The 15,383-nt window shown below is 37.1% G+C and overlaps 1 protein-coding gene across 1 annotated transcript in view; it reads left to right on the top strand.

Moving 5' to 3' along the window:
* Positions 1-1,998: 1,998 nt before the first annotated feature.
* SCAF4 (SR-related CTD-associated factor 4) overlaps positions 1,999-15,383 on the top strand; it is a gene marked incomplete at its 3' end in the record, with an annotated part of 33,953 nt that continues 20,568 nt past the window's right edge. The window contains exons 1-12 of the mRNA XM_008944962.1: positions 1,999-2,078; positions 2,681-2,725; positions 3,573-3,734; positions 5,979-6,114; positions 8,346-8,485; positions 9,025-9,201; positions 9,559-9,659; positions 10,191-10,238; positions 11,402-11,510; positions 11,855-12,022; positions 13,445-13,530; positions 14,949-15,139. Coding sequence (XP_008943210.1) covers positions 2,007-2,078; positions 2,681-2,725; positions 3,573-3,734; positions 5,979-6,114; positions 8,346-8,485; positions 9,025-9,201; positions 9,559-9,659; positions 10,191-10,238; positions 11,402-11,510; positions 11,855-12,022; positions 13,445-13,530; positions 14,949-15,139 — 1,435 coding nt within the window. The remainder of the gene's footprint in view (positions 2,079-2,680; positions 2,726-3,572; positions 3,735-5,978; positions 6,115-8,345; positions 8,486-9,024; positions 9,202-9,558; positions 9,660-10,190; positions 10,239-11,401; positions 11,511-11,854; positions 12,023-13,444; positions 13,531-14,948; positions 15,140-15,383) is intronic.

Below are 15,383 nucleotides of genomic sequence, written 5' to 3'. Positions count from 1 at the left end.
CAAATGAAGATACTTTATTCTCTTATTTTGCTTAGTGGCAAATAGATTACATTTTTGGCTGCTATTCATTTTTTCTTTATTGTGAAGAGCAGAATTGTATTATGTAATGCAAACCCATTTTTCTGTTATTTGTGAGGAACGTTTCAAGGTAAAAATCATGACAATGTAACGATTCTACATTTAGTAAGCCACAGCTTACATAGGAACTTAAGTTTATGGGAAGAATAGAAAATAATATTAAATGAAGCAGAGCGTCTAACCATCCACTGTGATATAGAAGGAGGAATTAAAAAGTAGTACTGGTGTTTCCTGGCTTCTCTTTCTGCTTGGAAGATGGGAAGGAAGTTTGGAGAAGAGCCAGTGTGGATTATATGCTTCTTGGTCTAATGACTAGTAGAACAGAAGTGTGCACAGTACGCCATAAAAACATAGTGTAGCATATGGTGTGGCTTTTGCAACTGGCTATTTTACAATGTGAAATTACAACAGCAGCTTATGGAGTGCATAGAAATCACTGTAGATCCAGAGTAGGCAGAGTTGTCTGGAAAGTGATGAAATGTGCATTGGATTTTGGTGTCTTCTGCTGCATGTGCATGGATGCTTATGAGTGCCAGACTGTAGGACTGTTATTTGAAAACAAACCTCCCCAACTCCCTTATCTCTTAAAATGCTCTGCAGAAAGAAAATTACAATAAGAATATTATGCTTTTCGGTTGCTGCTGGGGTCCTGAGGAAGATTTATGCCTTTTCGCTCAGCTTTCTGTGCTCTGCCCCTCACAGATGTGTGATTGGCTCTGACAGTTCTGTGTACAAGTCGTATTTTCTCTCAGTTCCTGAAATGTGAAGCTAATATTTGTTTTCAGAGTTATGTCCAGTACTGGAAGACAGAGTGGTGTCTCTTCTGAATGCCTAGGTTCAAGACTTTTTGAAAGTGTTTCATAATACATTTCCTCACATGTGAGATCTGAGTCATGGTGATGCTTTTTGTGAAAAGGAAGATTAGTGTGTTTTGTGGTTGGTTTGTTTTGTTTTGTTTTTTCAATAGTCACATTTCAAGATTTGGAGAGCTGAACGTGCTACCTGTATCCTATATGTTTTTAATGTAGAATATGCTTTCTGTAAATTCAGACTTTAAAAAAGCCCAACAAAACAGACTAACAAAAAAAGAGTATTTAAATCTAGCACTGCGGAATCCCTTTTAGTGCTTAAGAGGCAAAGCACGCTATTCTATTAAGACCATTAACTTCTGATATGATTAAAACTCTTTGAAACTGTGTGTCTGGGCTGTGTTTATAGGAATGAGATAAGAATTATTCTGTAAGGTGGGTTCACAGAATACCTCAAACTGTTGTATGTACAGACTAGTAACTTCTGAAAGCTTTGTTCTTGAGGAGTTAACTTTTCCACTAGGTGACATTAGTATGGAGGATAGTGAAGACTATTCTCCAGAACAGTTGGTGCAGTTAATTTGGTATGGTCATAGCAAGTGAAATGGTAAACATCTTCATTAAGGGCATTTCTTGTGCTTGTATATAGTGGGATCTTTTGAAAACTTTGTATTGATTTGATTGCCTTGAGGGATGAAAGTTGTCATACTTTCATGTACATTATTTTAAGATTATCGGATTATGTCAATCTACCTATCTCTGGGGCTGGCCTAATGTTTCTATTTGGTAAGCAGATACTCAGGCTAACTTGAATCAAGCTGCAGTTCTTTCTGTTTTACATTGTTTTTGTAAAATAGCAGGTTCCCATACCATAACTTAGCAGTGCCTGTACCATAAGTTGGTGAATGTGTGTTAGTTCTCAAGGAAGAGCACTGAACATTGCCTAGGCAGATCTGCCTCTTAGTCTCTGTGTTTCAAGGGCCAGCCAGCATTATGGCGATACGTAGTGTGGAATGTCAGTGAATGGACTGTTGTCTGAAATGGTGTCTTTTTGGTTAACCGCTTAAACTTCAGAACACATTTTTAATATTTGTTTTCTGTGTTTAGCTTTTTTCGCTGATGGAGATGAAACCTCCTATTTCCCGAGCAAAAATGATTCTCATCACAAAAGCTGCCATTAAAGCTATCAAGGTAAAGTATAATAGAGTAAACATGAAACTGTAACAGTAGCAATGTTTCATAATTTTACTTTTGAGTAAATGCATCTCTGAATTTCCCAGTTTTAGCTTCATGGATGTTTTATTCTAGTTGGTGTGAAGAATGTTATCTAGAAACAAGTGGGTGGTGAATATAATCTCATGGTTTTAGACTGGTAATGCCAGCTTGATCTTTTTGAATCATTGCTTTTTAATGCTACACCCACGAGGGTGTTGTGATTTCTATATAATAAAATTTTAAAAGTTTCAGGATGCAACTGAACCTTAGCATATTAAAATATAGTGGGCTTCCTTAGGAAGTAAATCCAGAAAGCTCTCACTAGTACTCTTAAAAACAGTGTCTTTTGTGTACATACACACTTCTGACAGAAAGGATGGGTTGTTTTTGTCTGTTCTCCCCATGAAATCTTTTTCTCTGTGCTTGATTAACTTAACTTGATAACATACTTCTTAGAACGCGACTACAATATTTTGTAGTCTTTCCTAAATGGTGTAAGCACAGAGAGTTAAAATACTTCTAAAATGATGAACCACTGTTCAGTAGGTGGTAAATTAATTTATGTATTTGTTTTCCAGCTCTACAAGCATGTTGTCCAGATTGTAGAGAAGTTTATCAAAAAGGTAAAAATTGAAAAACAGTCTATTGATATTGTCTGCATCTATTACTAGCTATTATTAATTACTAGTAAATAACAAAAAGACTTCTGTTACTCAGAGATTGAGGGAGGGAAGTCTGTTTTGTTAGGGTTTTGTTACCTCTTTATACTGTTTCCTGATTTTAGTTTTTGATAGGGGAGGAAAAAAAAATGTGAATCTCTACCTTCCTCCTCTGCCCAGCAACTGGTGAGGAAACTGGAGGCCCTGGACTTCAAACTAATTTTCACTGGCTAAGATAATACACATTTGCAGAAAATAGAGTTTTCATGCTTGCCTAGGCATTTAGACCCACAGGGTGGGATGTAATACTAAAACTAAACTGTCATGTTACCTAAAGAAGGTTCCTCTGAGTGAACAGGAAAAACACTTTTTCTCATTGAGTCCTTCAGAGAATTCCAGAGAAGAACTTTGCTTTAAAATGGAGAACAGAGTTGCTTGGAAGTAGTTCAGTGTATTGAGTGTGAGGTAGCTTGATAGCAGAGCTGTGACAGGCTGTACCATAATGTAGTAGACTTGTTGTGTTCACGTGTTGTCAAGCCGAAGGTACTTTAAAAGCAGTGATTGAGAAGGTAAAGGCTGCTTCAAGCTATCCAGACATGTTTACTTGGTCCCAAATGTGGAAGCCTTGTTTTTTCTCCTCTTTTCTGTTTCTATAAACAAATGTAGAGCACTAAGAATTCTGCATAAAACAGATTTACTTTTTTTGTTCTACCCAAGTATACTAAGTATAGTTTTTGTGCAAGGATATAAGGGAATGCATGTTAGCTTGTGTTAGTATAACTGCATAATGAAAAATTATTTTTGTTTTCAGTGCAAACCAGAATATAAAGTCCCTGGATTGTACGTTATTGACTCTATTGTTCGTCAGTCTCGTCACCAGTTTGGAACAGACAAAGATGTTTTTGGGCCAAGATTCTCAAAAAATATTACTGCCACATTCCAGTATTTGTACCTCTGTCCATCTGAAGACAAGGTAAAACTATGATTTCTCAGGTGTTGTGGATTGATGACAGAGCTACCTTGGTGTTTTCACTTGTGAAAGCTAACTTGGTGATTCTCTATGTCCATGGTAGTTAAGTTGTTATATAAATGGTAAAACATGCTGAGAAAGATTATAAAAGGCTATGGTTACATGAAAGTTCTGGTTAAAATATTTTGGTTTTGGCTAACCTCATCAGTTTTGTTTTGTCCATGCAGACACTTCAACAGTGTATGTATCTATGACAAAACTTCTCTTTAGGCATTTTCAGGAAAACTTATTATGGAACGTGGTGTCTCCCACAGAAAGAAAATGTTATAGAAGCTCTGATGTTGTAGTCAATGAATATTCTGCTCTCACATACTTTATAGGAAAACCATCTTGTGGATTTCTCCAGTCTTTACAAATCCTGTATTTGCTGGTCTCCATTGTCAAGACTGGTTTAAAGACTCAGTTTTCTTATGTTTGCTATACTTGCTGATAGAACAGAGGCTCAGAAAGTATTCTGAATTCATGATGGTCCAGGTCACTACCAAGAGAAGATGGCTTTTATGCCCTCTGTCAGAAGAATTTGAAATGACTCCTGGGGTAACTGTTTTAAAAAGTTGCCAGTTGGTTTGCAGAAAATCACCTACTCACTTATTTCTTAGTTTTAATACTCTGAGTGCAAAATAACTATCTTTCTAACTGACTTCTTACCTAACTTTCTAGCCAGCCTCTTGAAAGGCTTTGATGCTCTGTAGCTTTCTAATGCGGAACATTTAGACCTTTAGGCCTTGAATCTGATATTCTGGAGGTTTTGGTAAAACAGTGTAGCCCCTTCTTTCTGTTTTTGTGGTTACTGTTATGTCCATCTAAACGAATTAGGCTATCCAGCTTCTTTATGGAACTACCTGATACTTCACTGTTAAAATAAGAGATTTCCACTAGGGGAATAATAATATTTATAACATACTTGCTTTAATGAATTTACAGTACCTAAACAAAAAACTGATCTGAAGATAAACAACAGATAAAGTAGACATCCAAAGAGAATGATAGTACTTGCTTTTTAATAGCCTTTCTGTGAGATTAATACGTGACTGAAAACAAGAGTATTCAATTTATTCTGTTTTTTTTTTGCCCTTCCTATTATTTTCAAGTCTTCTGGAGAGGCAGAATCCCTGAAGGGGAAAAAAAAAAAAAAACCCTCCTGTTTTAAAGTTAACTGTTTTCCAGACAAAAATCTTAATTAAAAATAGGCATTTCAGGTTTCTCTCTGATTTATCTTACCATAGAAAACATTTTGTGAAATTCTTGAATTGCTTAGGCATAAGTGTATTTGCATGGGTGTATGTAACTAAATCACAGGAAGGCATTTCACTGTTGAAACAAGAAGAAACAGCTACAGTAGAATTAGAAAGTACTTAAAACCTGGAAGTCAGGTGACTAAGTATACAAAATGGACAGATATGTCAGTATAATGTGTATTCTAACTCTTACCTGCTTGCATGTTCCACTGAAGCAGCACATCTATTTAGATATTACTGTTTTAATACTGGGCTGAAGAAGGAAGAGACTGATTTCCAGTTTGCTCTTGAAAGCTTCATTGTTCTTAATGTTAAAAAAGAATTGAGCTTAAAATAATAGCTGACAGTCAGAGGTTCTAATTTAATCTTTCTGTAGTGATCAGGTAGAATGTTTTCCACTTGCTTTCCTTATCTTTTGACTAATAGTGGAAATGCATTTTCTGGCGTCAGCATATAATTTGGTTGGGTTAGTAGAAAAAAAAAATGAAACAATCTTCCATCTAACTTCAAAGCTTTATTCTAGGGCTTTAAGTTCTAATTGCCCTCTTCTTCATTAGGATGTTCTAGCTCATCTTCATTTTCTGTCTTACTGGTTGCATTTGCTGCTTGTTTTAACCCTGTATGACCATCTGTGAGGAAGCAGTAGAGCTGATTGTGACTTACTGTATTGCACATCACACCCAGGTTTTCTGAATGGCCAGAACAGTTTTAGAAGAATGGCACATGTTGCTTTTTATTAAAATGGATAGTAAAGTTGGCAGTTTCAACCTTTGCCATGTTTTTATCTTTGCTGACATGTGACAACATAGGGGTTATTAAATAGGTGCACCTGATTATGTTGAACTGCTATGCTGTTCAAACCTTTCTTCCCAACATATGGAAGATATTTTTGGAGTTTGTGAATTACAAAAGCAATATTTTGCATTGATGCTTGCTTTTGTTTCAACAGAGTAAAATAGTCCGTGTCCTGAACCTTTGGCAGAAAAATGGAGTATTTAAAATTGAAATAATTCAACCTCTTTTGGATATGGCAGCAGGAACTAGTGCCCCTGCACCAATGACAGAAAACGCTACTAATAATGAAGGTATGCCTGATGTAACTTATTTTAAAAGGACAAGTGATAATAACTTGTTTGCTTTCATGTTAAAACACCTCCTATTAATTTCAACAGTAGCTCATTAAAATCAAGTGTGTTGTCACAATTACGTGAAACAGCCGAACACATTCTAAATAAATGCTCATCCTGTCCTTCAGAAATTATCAGAATGTGAACACTTATTTGGAAAGTATCTGAAATTTGTATAATGCGTATGCATATGTACGTACATGTGCACTTTACAGGTGACTTCAAAGTCCCCTCTTAAAAAACCCTGACATTTTTTTTCTTTAGGTCTGATATATTTTACTCTTGTTTCCCAATTTATAATTCTGATGTCACTTTTTAAATGTTAGAAACTGTTAGTGTCTGAAAACAACTATTGGTCTCTTTCAGTATACAGCGCCAAAACTTTTTAAGTGGTGTTTCAAATCCAGATTCTTGAACAGTAAATTTCTGGCAGTACACTTTTACGTGCGATACTAGTTGAAAAGCACTGACCTAAAGAATAAAGTAATGACAGCTTGCCCACAGTATTTTCACTGAACTATTTCATGTCACTTAAAAAGCTGGTACTGAGGTTACCGAATTGTGGATGAGGACATGCATACCACAACTTTGCTTTTCTCTGGAGAAGTGCCTTTCAGAATTTACACTCCAGATTTCAGACTTCACTTTGGTAAACTCCTTATTAATTGCATGTTGGAGTGGGACTGGTAAAAAATATAAAATGGAGTGAGTGAGGTGTGGTGACAGGCAACAAAATAAGGACACACAATAGCAAAAGTGAAATAATCTCCAGTGGTGTTTAGGAAAGCGTGTCCTATTGACATGCTTTATAAACGTGGCAGGGCAGAGGCAGGGAATGTCTTGGCATCTGAGCAGCCTGGTGGCTATACAATTTCATTCTGAGATGACAGGTGAGTGGCACTACTCTGCCGTCTTTGTGTCATTGCTAGTAGTTAACAGGTTGGGTGATTTCTGCATAGATTTTAATGTACAGAATTAATTATTTTAGTGAGATTATTCACATGCAGCAGAAGGGATAATTTATCACTGAAATAAATATTGTAATCAATAATAATAAATGTATTAATGCATTATGTGAAATAGAATCCGTTCAGCTCATAATGCTGTGAAGTCTCCGTAGCCAAAAAAAAGAGAGAAATGCAAATTTTCTCCCTTGAGCAAGTAAATATCCTTCTGAATACATACAGGAAATAACTTGAGAGTTAATTTATATTTAAAAACAATCGTGTATCTTTTGCAGTATTTCTATGTAGCATCTGACTGGTAGGAAAATATTATTCGACACATTTGTCTGCTGTGTGTCAACACTGCAGTTATTTAAACTGCAAACAGATGAATGGCTTTAAAGAAATAGGTGTTATGAGGCAAACTTACTTGCTTAGTGTCTCAAACTAAAAAATAGTTCTATCTGTGTTTTTTTTTTTTTAACTGTCTCTCAGTTTTATAGTAGTTTGTTAAAATATCCATGTGCAGACAAAGCTATGGCATATTTTAAAATGTGATCTCTGTTTTAGTAAAGCTCAGTGGAAAGGGAAGTCTTTTCCTGGAAGAATTAGTAAAAGTTCTTTTTATGGTAGGAGCATTTACCTACTAGAGGCAGGTTTGGTTTGTGCCTATGGAAAAACTGCATGTTAATAAACCTGATCAAAGGAAAAGAGCTGTTTTAAAATAATTTTAAAACTTCGTTAACACACGCTTCAGCAAAAGTTCAGTTAATGATAGAAAATATTAAGAGAAACTCAGTTGCTCTTAAAGGTAACCATTAGATACTGATCTGAAATATGCATCCAGAAAATGAACCCAGAACTCTGTAACCAAACTAACATTTCAAGTGTATTGATACTCGTTTAACACTGTTTGAGTAATAGCTTTTCTCTTAGCTTGTCTGAAGTTGTGCAGTTACAGACATGGAGCTGTGATCTAAAATACCATGCTGGATTAGCTTTTAGATAGGCTGTTTATCTGTATTTGATTTTGTAGTGTATGTAATGCACAGATGTGAGCAGTGAAGGGAGCTGTTTTAGGCAAAATTAATAGAATATGCAATTGGGGTGGTTTAGATAGGAATTCTGGGGCTAAATACAGTATTGTAGATAGATGCTTGTTTTGAAGAGGTAGGTGTGTGCACTGAAGAGTAAGATGAACATTTTTGAGTAACACAGCACTTTCTCACTTCCTGTGAAACTCAGGTTCGCCACCCCCTCCAGCAAAGGTTCCTTCGGAGCCCCCTCAAGTGACAGCTAACTCAGTACCTACTGTGCCACAGTTGCCCAGTTCTGATGCCTTTGCAGCTGTAGCTCAGTTGTTTCAAACAACGCAAGGACAACAGGTAACCTGTTTATATTGGGTTCCCTTCTAATTTCAGTTTTTATCTTACATGAAGGGGAAAAACTTTTGGCAGTAATATCCTTGACCTGCAGCGAAACAAAAAGCCTCCTTAAGGTTTTCAGTGGAAAACTTGTAAGAGTTAAAGTCAGTAATTGAATGGTCTGTAACCCTTGTATTCAGTAATTATGGTACTTCAGGAAAATTCCTAAATAATACATTGTGAATTGATAGGATTTAAAAGTTTGGGGAACATGTGGAACATAGTAAAAAAAAGTTGAGTTTTATTTGGTCCACTTAAAAAATGTTTGCAGTGTTGAAAGGCCTGAATACTGAAATCTGGGGATCTGCTGAATTTTGCCACTGAACTATTTACAAAGCGACTTCTGCTCTTGCTAAAAGTTCTCCATGGTTCAGTCAGGTTGTAGGTGGTGTTCGTCCTGTCAGATAGTCTGGTTTGACGTAAAATTTATATGCTATGACTCTTCCAATACTATGTGTTTAAATAAGAATATATACTTAATACTATGTATGTTTTTGTAGCTTCAGCAAATTCTTCAGACTTTTCAACAGCCTCAAAAACCCCAGTCTCCGGTCATAGATAACACTGTGATGGCTCAGGTGCAAGCTATTACTGCTCAGTTGAAAACTACAGCAGCACAACCACCAGAACAAAAAGCTGCTTTCCCACCGCCTGAGCAAAAAACATCATTTGACAAAGTAAGTCTTTGTTTGTTCCTTGCATTTAACTCTTTCAGTTCAGCAGAATACCGGTGGGTGCCTCAATGTCCTTCATTTGGTAAGAGAAAACAACTTCAAATTTTGTTTCTTCTCCTTCCATTTGGAGGTTAGCTTCCTGTTTTTATAGACGTTGCATTTTTTAAAGCTGAATAAACTGGTTTTGGACAGTTTCCTATTCTGTATTAGAATATAGGTTTTAGTTTTGTTTCTGCTTCTAACCTTGTCTGTAATTCTAGAGCTGTCAGATGTGTAGTAAGACTTTGATAATAAGGATATTTGGGCTGCCAGTTATTTAAGTTACAGAAAAAATAGTTGGCTCAATATAATTTCTTTCAGAAGCTGCTAGATCGGTTTGACTATGATGATGAACCAGAAGCAGTGGAAGAGTCAAAGAAAGAAGATTCAGCTCCTTCTCCTTCAGTTTCTCAGCCAGCTTTGTAAGTTTTGTCGTAATAGAGTTAAGAAGTCTTTGTTCTAAAAAAACCTTTCAGGTAGAAAGGTGATAAAAATTCCAAGTTACTTCAATGTTTAACTATCATAGTCCAGAGTTAAAATGTTGCTGACAACTTTTGGTGAGGTTTGTTTTTTTTGTTTGGGTGTTGGTTTCTTTTTCATCTTTTTACTTTGATGATCCAGTGTAGGTTTGACATGTTTTATCATTGATAGAGGAATGTGTTCTGTAGAGTAAACCTGAGTTTTGGTTTCAAGATGAATTCCATGCTTCTGTTGCACAACTAAATATGTCAGGGCACTGTTCGTAATCAGGGTTGCTTTGCTGGCTGGGGAAAAGATGCTATTCCAAACATTGTGGTAGTTTTAGCTATCTAAAAAAATGAAAATTGGCTTTGCAGCTTTACATTCTCAAAACATTAAATACCCCCACAACTAACTCAGACTCATGTTTCCCTTTTGATATGCATTATGATAAAGTCTTAAATTACATGATCACATACTAGTTTTTTCCACAGGACCTCTCTCTCATTCAGTGCACAGGCTGGATGGTGCTCAATACCTGGGTTAGTCAATATTTCTTTTTTCCCCTGCTTGAGTATGTGGCCCCATGTCTTACTTTCTGTATATGCCATCCAAACCCTGCTCTCAAAAATAGATTCACTAACTTTGTCATTAGCTTCCTTACTGTGTTTATCACCTTAAGAACTTTAATGTTCCACAAAGTATTAGTTAATTAGCCTTTTAAGAAAATTGGTAGTATTTTCCCTGTAATACAGATAGAATTCTGGAGTACAGGAAGGTGAGGCAGATCAAACATGAGCCCTGCTTGTGTATACCCAACTAGAGATCATTGGACTTTGGCTTTTCAGCATGTTTTATGTTCTGTTTGTAGCACTTGAAAGCTTCTGTCTGTATTCTATTATTGCTGTCTGAGATGCCTCTGAAGGTTGGATTTGAGTAGTGTCACTTTGGGGTCACAAAATCAGTAATACTCTGTATGAAACACTGACCTGCCCAGAATCATCTAGGAATTGTATAGCACCCGTGTCTTCATACAAAGTTCTACTTCATATCACCATGAAATTCCTTGTATCTTCATGAAATCCTGTTTAGGTTCTTACACAAAGCGCATCCTATAAAAAGGTCCTGTTAACTTGCACAGGCCTAATTCCCTGAGCACTGTCCATTCTGTGTGTTGAATCAGGAAGTGAATGGCATTACTGTAATCCTTATGTGATATACATATTATTTTCTTCTCTGCCCTAAATTCCTGCCAGGTTGAAGGGCTTTTCCCAGCAGAAGTATGGCCAATTTATTTTCCTTGAGGAAAAGGCTAACTTTTTTTCTTCCCAAAGGAGAACTGGAGAGGAAGAAAATTGTCCTAAGGCAGGCAACCTTCATGAAAAATTTCCATAGCCTAAGATCTTCAGCAGGGTCATACAAGTACAGGGGGAAGAGAGGCTTAAACCTTTATGTAGCATTTCTTAAAATGTTGAAGGACTGCTTTTTACAGTGGAGAAAAGAAAAGGAAGCCACTATTTTCTCCTTTTCTGGTTGTTGCTTTTTAGAGAGGCAATGGGATCATAATGAAGATAATTTTTCTGTCTAAATTAGAAGCAATAATGTGTTATGGTGGTATGTAATGATGTACATAGGCATACGTAAAATAAAGGCAAAAAATCTTTGTACCTACTGATTTGTCTCACCAAAATATTACTGGTTTTAGTGGATTTCCAGGAGAAGGTATACAACAGCCAGTATTTCCTCAAATCCCAAATATGGATCCCTTTCAGCAGCGAATGATGGGAATACAACAGGATCCCATGCGTCACCAGGTAACTTCAGGCTTCTCCCTGGTCCCTCAGTGTTCTGTTTTCTGTCTTTTATTGTTTTCTTTGGTGCAGAAGTAAGTGGTGCTTCTATTAGTGAAGAGTGAACATGTCTTAGCCCTCCAGCTTTCCTGAGAAACATATTTTCATGCTCTGGTCTCGTCAGGCTTTGAAAGACAAAATCTTTATTTTATATGCCGAAACGTTTGACCTACTTTATCGTGCCTCTAGTCTTTTATTGTGACTTTGGAGCAGAGATACAATTATACTTCAGCAAACTAGGAAAGAAAACGTAATTCCCCCCCGGCCTAACTGGAAGTTTGTTTTTTGTTTTTTTTTTTTCTCCCAAGGTTCCACTTCCTCCTAATGGACAAATGCCAGGTTTTGGTCTCCTGCCTACCCCGCAGTTCCCCCCCATGGCTCAGCCTGTGATTCCGCCAACAGCACCTGTGCAGCAGACCTTTCAGTCTCCTTTTCCAGTACAGAGTGAATCACATGTGCAAAAACCACATCAGCAGGTGAGGACCCCTTGCAGTGCAATGCTCCAATGCATGTCTTTCTCAAGGTGTATGGTTTGTTCAGGAGAGGAAATTTCATGATAACCATGGACAGAGGTGGCTGTGAGGGTAGCTCAGCTGAGAGCAACTTGGGTAGCTGAAGTACTACGTGACAAGTCTGGTATTTCACAAGTCTAGCAAAACCAGCATGTGTATGCTTGCTTTTGTGAAACACTGGACTTCATTTTGTCCTTCCACTTCCCACTTGCCCTCATCCAGCCTTTCCTGTCCCCATCATGCTTCAGGAGTATTTAGTTCCATGAAATTCTGACAAGACAATCTCATTCTGTTGATAAACTATACCCAAAAGTTAATTTTTTAAGGACCTAGTAGGTAGCTAATATAGTGGAAATGGACTCAGATGTCTGTAAAAGTTTTTAAAAGTCCAAGTGTATGTAAACACCTCTCTCTTTTTCCTAAGACTTTGGAGTATATTGTTGTTTCTGTAACTACCTGCTATGAAGAAGAAGTCAAAGAGCAAGTCTGTTTATGAGCCTGTATTTTAAAAAAGTTAAATATATTTGCCTCTTTTGTTCCAAGAAAGGAAATCCTAAAATGAGAAATAGAGGTGGTACCAAGCTGTCTTTATGTTGTGACCTGTGATGTCATAGATTGTGGAAAGAAATTCTTGCTCTCCACTTGTAGTAAATGCATAATTCTCAAGAGTATCTTTGTGATTAGATTTTTAGTGGTGAATTCTGTTGAATCAGCATATTCTGAGAGATTGCTTGTTTGCATGTTCCCTGCCAGGGTCACATCGTTAAGACCATTTAAAGTTTAAGCAGGACACAGTGTGTTCTGGAATGGGAAGCTGTAGAGGATTTGGAGTAGGAAGGAAAAGCTGTGTTGACTTGGTATATTTTTTTTTTTATAAGCAGGTTCTTGCATTTTACATATTGTTTTGATGACTTAATGCTTCATTCTTCAAATTCCCTGTATTGTGATTTGCTTGTGTGCATGGCTGAAAGTAGTTTCCTGTAACATCTTGGAGAACAGTAGACCTGCCATTGTGGATTTGATGATAGAGCAAGGACCAGTGACTGACTTTAAGAAGTATAATCATATTCTGTAGAAATATATGTGGTGCTGAAATTGACTAAAATTACAGAAACCCGTAATTTACAAATTGTAAATGAGAATTATGGTTAAATAGTTTTTATTATATTTTTGCAGTGTTTTAACTTCATTTAGTAATGGACTTTCTCACTGCTGATGACTGTAAAGTAGTGGTGAAGCTTCTGAGGAGAGTTGCATTAAATTTTAATTCCACATAGGTGAATATTCAATAACGTTTTAGTGCTGTTATGTAATTTAGTCTAGGCATAAAACAAAGTAAAATGCTGCTGCTACTGACCCATAACACCAGTCAACTTAATATTTCAGGATATGGAAGTGGAACAGCCAGCTATTCAAGAGGGAAAACGACATGTGTCTGACAACAGAAAGTCAAGATCTAGATCTGCATCGAGGTAAATTAGTGAAAGTTCTTATAGTGAGGGTATATATTATTACAAGTATTGGATTGTAACATAAGGAACTTAACTGTTACTTAAGGAACCAAAGACTATAAATGCTTTACTAATTCTGCATGAGTGCTGAAGAGAGTTGTGCTGATTATGTGAAGCTCAGAGAACCTGGTGCTGTGCTGCCAAATCTACTGTGGGGGTGGTAACTTCTAACTGAGAGACAGTAAATAGCTGAAAGGTGAGCCAACTCCTTGAACTATAGGTAGAGCTCATTCTCAGTGTCTTGGGACATGGTCCCATTACTTGTGTTTCGAATTGGCTTTTTGTGTGCCCTGCTCAGCATGCTTCCTTTGAGATTGTTTCTCCTAAGTGCCCAGTTGTGCTGCACAGGTTGGATTCTATGACTAAGTGCCAAAAGAGTAATTCAGCAAGAGTCCATTTCAGTTTAATCTAAAGATTACTTGCAAGAATTACTATCTGCATGTTATTGTCTGTATGGACAGCACTAGTGAAATTTCTCGGTAAAGTTAAAACTGTCAAAGGCTCTATTTAAATTCCCCTTCTGAAAGGGAGGAAAAAGAGACAATTTCAGTCTCTTACCTCTGAGGGGAGTTGTGTATATGTAAAACTAAATGTTGTATGTGCTCCCATGCAGTGGTAATGAGAAACAGATTAGTGACTTTTTAAGTTGTGTGAACCTCTGAAAGTCATCTGCCTTTTAAGGAAAATTGGGTATCTATTACAGGTCTGTTCTGTTGGTAGAGAGTGACTTCCATGCCTGCCCCGTACTGAGTAAATTTTAGGAAAGCAGAATGCGATAGTTCAAATACTGTCTGTGTTCTAACAACATTTCTTCGGAAGAAGTCTGTGGTCCAGTGTACTATCGAACTTACCTGTCACAAGGGCAGTATTTCAGATGTCTCAGCTGATGGAACCAGTCTGGCTCCAGTATTACAGCAAAGCTATCCACTTAGTTATGAGTCTTCTTCTTTGCCAAGTTTCGTGTGACTTCTTTGAAGGTTTACTTTGTCTTCCAGACATTGAGTGGTTTAGAATTTGGACGTAATGTAAAATACAGTTTCTCTGGCAGAATTTTTTTTAAATCTCTTTTTTAGGAAATCTTTTTGTAAAAGGAATAAACATTTTCCTCATTTAAGCAGGTGTAAATTTTTCTGTGATGAGGTGGACATAGTTACGAATGTCAAATTCGATACAAAACCAATAGATGAAAAATAACTGTTCAGCTGGAGTGCATTAATAAGCTACCATAGTAATTTATTCTAGTTCTAAATGCATGTGACTGAACTTGGGCTTCTTTATTTTTGTATTGACTGAACTCTTGCTGATAATGTCAATAGTCACCAACCTTTCAATGTCTGGGTCAGAAAGATGGAACGTAAATGGTTGTTGGTTTAAACCAGGTCACCTAAGCGGAGACGTTCGAGATCTGGCTCCCGGTCCCGAAGGTCCCGTCACCGGCGGTCTCGCTCGCGGTCCCGGGATAGACGCCGGCACTCTCCCAAGTCCCGCTCGCAGGAAAGGCGCGAGCGGGAGAGGGAGAGGGAACGCAGGTCGAAAGGCTTGCCTCAGATCAAGTCAGAAACTGTTAGTGGTAAGTTGATTCTTTATCTTTGCTGTTGATGTAGCTCTGCAAATTCTTGTTGAGCATGTAACACCATTTCTTAGATCTTCCCTGTTCATATATGGATGTTTTTTTGTCTATGCCCAGCATTTTCTTTAATGAATTTTAGAGTTCTGTGAAGTTGAAGGTATGGTAGATACTATGCATGTGTAAAATGGAATACTGAGAAGGCAAACAGGTGTTTCAGAAAAACTGTAAATGTTGAAGAAATAAG

The sequence above is a fragment of the Merops nubicus genome, unplaced genomic scaffold, assembly GCF_000691845.1.
Source record: "Merops nubicus isolate BGI_N331 unplaced genomic scaffold, ASM69184v1 scaffold38817, whole genome shotgun sequence".
Lineage (NCBI taxonomy): Eukaryota > Metazoa > Chordata > Aves > Coraciiformes > Meropidae > Merops > Merops nubicus.
Note: the sequence above shows the minus strand (reverse complement) of the source record. Positions and strands in the feature narration are given on the sequence as shown.